General features: G+C 33.1%; 1 protein-coding gene across 1 annotated transcript; it reads right to left on the reverse strand.

Moving 5' to 3' along the window:
• Nucleotides 1–1,426: 1,426 nt before the first annotated feature.
• Nucleotides 1,427–2,492, reverse strand: LOC107484907 (ras-related protein Rab7-like). Its single transcript, XM_052260597.1, has 3 exons — nucleotides 2,328–2,492; nucleotides 2,170–2,250; nucleotides 1,427–2,094 (listed from the first exon to the last, which is right to left on the reverse strand). Exons 1-3 carry the CDS (start codon nucleotides 2,490–2,492, stop codon nucleotides 1,957–1,959), a joined length of 384 nt encoding a protein of 127 aa, XP_052116557.1. The 3' UTR covers nucleotides 1,427–1,956.
• Between the last annotated feature and the right edge of the window lie 1,326 nt (nucleotides 2,493–3,818).

A 3,818-nucleotide genomic window follows, 5' to 3' on the forward strand; every position in this document is an offset into this window, starting at 1 on the left:
GGCGGTTCAAAACCGCCGTTATTTCCGGATAAAACGGCGTTTTTTTGGTTGGTTAAAATGGCGGTTCAAAACCGCCGTTATTTCCGGATAAAACGGCGTTTTTTTGGTTGGTTAAAATGGCGGTTCAAAACCGCCGTTATTTCCGGATAAAATGGCAGTTCAAACCGCCGTTATTTCTGGATAAAATGACATTTTTTTAGTTGGTTAAAATGGCAGTTCAAACTGCCGTTATTTCCAGATAAAACGGCATTTTTTAATTGGTTAATACGACGTTTAAAACCGACATTTTTACCGAATTAAAATGACATTTCATATTTTTTAAAACGGCATTCATGAACTACTTTTACTAAATAAAAATGACATCTTTTATCGTTTAAAAAGGCATTTTTAACTATTATTTTTACATTAAACAAATAATTTTTTGTTTAAAATTTCACAATAACAAAAAATCATAACCCATAAACAAAATATTACACAACTCATAAATAAAGTATCAAATATAATATATAATTTTTTAGTATTAGAAATCAAAAGTAATAACTTCTATACAGCAAATCATATCCACTAATTATTACTTTGAGAAGTATTAGCATAGGCATGCCAGAAAAAAAAAAGCTCAAAGGATATGAGCTGTGAGCTAAAAAGTTGATTTCTGGCATCATAACATTTCTGATAGCATTGGCATGAGCTTGAAAAAGTAACCCACCAAAATTCCTAGTCTCCAAAGAATTTTCTTTAACTTTCCACTGCTTTTAAGCCTCTTCAAATTCTTTTCGTCCTAAATCAGTAGAGCAGAAGTAATAATTAGTATGAGGAAAGGAAAATAAGACTTTACCTGCAAAACAAAAATGAATGATAGAACCAACCTTTCATTATTTTCTACTTACATCAAATCATATATATATGGCCCTCCTCAAGAGAAAAAGAAAGGAAAATAAAACAAGTTCAAAAGATCAAACAAAGACATTAGGTATAAATGAGAAGGTGGTGACGAAAAAGGATAAAAGTACAAAACTAATATCAAGAAACAAATCAATTTAAGAGAATAAAATATTAGGTATAAGGCCAAAAAATTGTTTTATACCTCGCTACACACCCACATGCTTTGGCCTTTAAACATGGATAAGCATAGCCCAGTTTTTCCATGTGCCAAAAATTAATTTAATTATGAAGAATGAGGAAGCAAGCATCAAACTCCTAATTCTTGATAAAGGAATCACAATTTTACCTGTCTCTCTGTTCCAAGAAATCCAGGCATTAGAAAATCAAAAAGGGACCACAAGTCTATGATGTTATTCTGCACACAAAAAAAAAGAGGTAGTGTGTTTATTTAATTAGTCATGATATGTTTACCTTTAATGAGAACAGAAAATTACCACACCAACCTGTATTAGAGTCCCACTCAATATCAAGTGGTGTTGGGCTTTTAACTGCTTTACAGCAAGTGTAACTTTGGACTTAGCATTCTTGATTATATGCCCTTCATCTAAAATGCAGTAATTCCACAGAAGCTATCCCAAATAATCGATGTCTTTACGGACAACATCATATAAAATTCCATAAGCTTGAAACGTTTCAAAAAGCTCTAGAATAAGACCCAGAAACATACCATAACATAATAGTCACCTTACCTGCCCTTGTAATGTACTTGAGGCACACCATGACTGCCACCAAGAATTCTGCACAAGCAGAGGGAAAAGATTGAAAAGAAGCAAGGTACACAAACCGAGCCAAGAGAAAATACAGAGGTCAAAACTAGCACTCACTTGTACACTTGCCACTCGTATGGTGGTCCATAATTACATCCTTTACTACTTCTATGCTCAAATTTTAACGCAACCTGGGAACAAAAGTTTAACGTATGGTGGTCCAGTTCTCTCATTCAAATTTCCACCAGAAAGATGTCGACCAACATATACTTGACCAAATCCACCCTTTCCAAGTTTTCTTTCTAATTTATACAAGGGGGAACCAGTAACCACCTACTTGAATATATGCCAGTGACAAAAAGATTAGTACACAGGTATCAATTAAACAGAAGTATGGTAGGTTCCCTCTAGAAGCACACCATTCCCTAGCTTTCTTCTCAGTCACCTGCAACAAGTTGAATGAGATTTCAACTTCAAAACTATGCATATTAATCTCAAAGGCCCAAACTCTTTTTAATACCTTTCTACTGTTCCCACCATCTACATCAACCTTGTTCCCAAGTAACACAAAGGGAAATGCTTCATGATCATTCAAATCTGCCTGAGGCCAAACACCAAAACATATAAGATATAATCTTCATGTATTGCTCATTTAGAAAGGTGCTAAATAGTACACACCTGCTTAATGAACTCATCATGCCAATTGTTTAGTGTGTCAAATGTGTTGTGTGCATTTACATCATACACCAAAACACAACAATCTGCACCTCTATAAAATGCAGCACCTAAACTATTGAACCTTTCTTGTCCTGTTGTATCCCAAATCTGCCAAAAGAGTCTCATTTATTGTTTTGACCAAAATAAGAATGTATTAGTTAAAAGTAAAGTTATAAGATAACTTAAAATTACTTACATGTAAAGTGACGAGTCATCTACTTGTAGCTCCTTTGTAAAGTAGATTACATAATTGGTTTAGGTAGAAAATCTGAAAATTTGATCCTCACGAAGATACTGCTTGAGCGATTTTGTTAAAGCAGCTGAAGATTCTGAGTCTCGACCAAAAGGCTTCTCAACAATGACTCTTGTCCAACCATTACCAGAAGATGCTGATGAACTGGCACATTTTACAGCATCTATGAATATGTTTGGAGGAATTGATAGATAGAACAGGCGATTAGAAGCTTTCCCATTCTACAAGCAAAAACCAGATGGCTAAATTAAGATCAGAAAGAAAAGCTTAGAAGAGCATACATAGAATGAAAAGAAAAGGATAAGTTCATGCATCCTTCATATGTTGATCTTGAGTTCTTGACACAAATTAAAATGATGCGCCATAATTAAAATTACCTCATGTTCCTTAAACTTCTTGTCCAGTGCTGCAAAGTTTTCCTGAGAGTCATACTGACCAGAATGGTAGAAGCATCTCTTAAGAAATTCATCCATCTTTTCACCGCAGTTCTCTCTGAAAATCAATAGAATAAGTTTTCATACATTAAACATGTTTCTTAAGCATGACAAATAAGGAAATCCCAATGGAAAATTTATTCTCCATTATGAACTAGTTGACAACTGAAGATGATCATAATCACACTGCAATGGAAAAAACATTAGTTGATAACATAAAGTAAACTTTTAAATAACCAAAATAACCTCTTAAGAAGATCATATTTATCACCTGGATAACCAGAGAATCAGGTTCCAGTTCTGTCATAAAAGCATTGATAAGGGCAGAATTTAGTTGAAGCATTTCATCGAGCAGGTTGTGTGCTAGTAAAATAAAAATGAATTTTAATGCAAACAAAATTTAAAGCTTTCAACAAAACAATCCACCACATAGTAAGATATAAAGCATGAGCTTTCATATTAAGAATCAATGAAAAATTGAAAATTACAAGCAACATTAGAAGTACCAAATTATATCAAATCAAATGAAATAAAAGAAAAAGAACATAATCATTATCAGAAGTGAACGGTTGAATAGCAAAATTGAACATTTATAATGTAAGAATGGAAACAAATCAATAATCATGGATTCACTTTTTCTTTTCTTTTTTTGGAAGAATTAAAGCAAATTTGATATGGATAGACAAGAATACTCACAGTTAGTGTTGCCATAAATGAACCAAAGAATAACAAATTAATAAGAAAATTGATGCTTCACTCACCAGG

Source organism: Arachis duranensis, chromosome 4 (assembly GCF_000817695.3).
Source record: "Arachis duranensis cultivar V14167 chromosome 4, aradu.V14167.gnm2.J7QH, whole genome shotgun sequence".
In the NCBI taxonomy this organism is placed as follows: Eukaryota; Viridiplantae; Streptophyta; class Magnoliopsida; order Fabales; family Fabaceae; genus Arachis; species Arachis duranensis.

Excerpts from the sequence above, each read along its gene's own strand:
- LOC107484907 (XM_052260597.1), bottom strand. The coding sequence starts at position 2,492 with ATGAGACTCTTTTGGCAGATTTGGGATACAACAGGACAAGAAAGGTTC. Across the intron at positions 2,251-2,327 it reads ATGATGAGTTCATTAAGCAG|GCAGATTTGAATGATCATGA; the intron begins GTGTGTACTATT and ends GTTTGGCCTCAG. Across the intron at positions 2,095-2,169 it reads ATGGTGGGAACAGTAGAAAG|GTGACTGAGAAGAAAGCTAG; the intron begins GTATTAAAAAGA and ends AACTTGTTGCAG.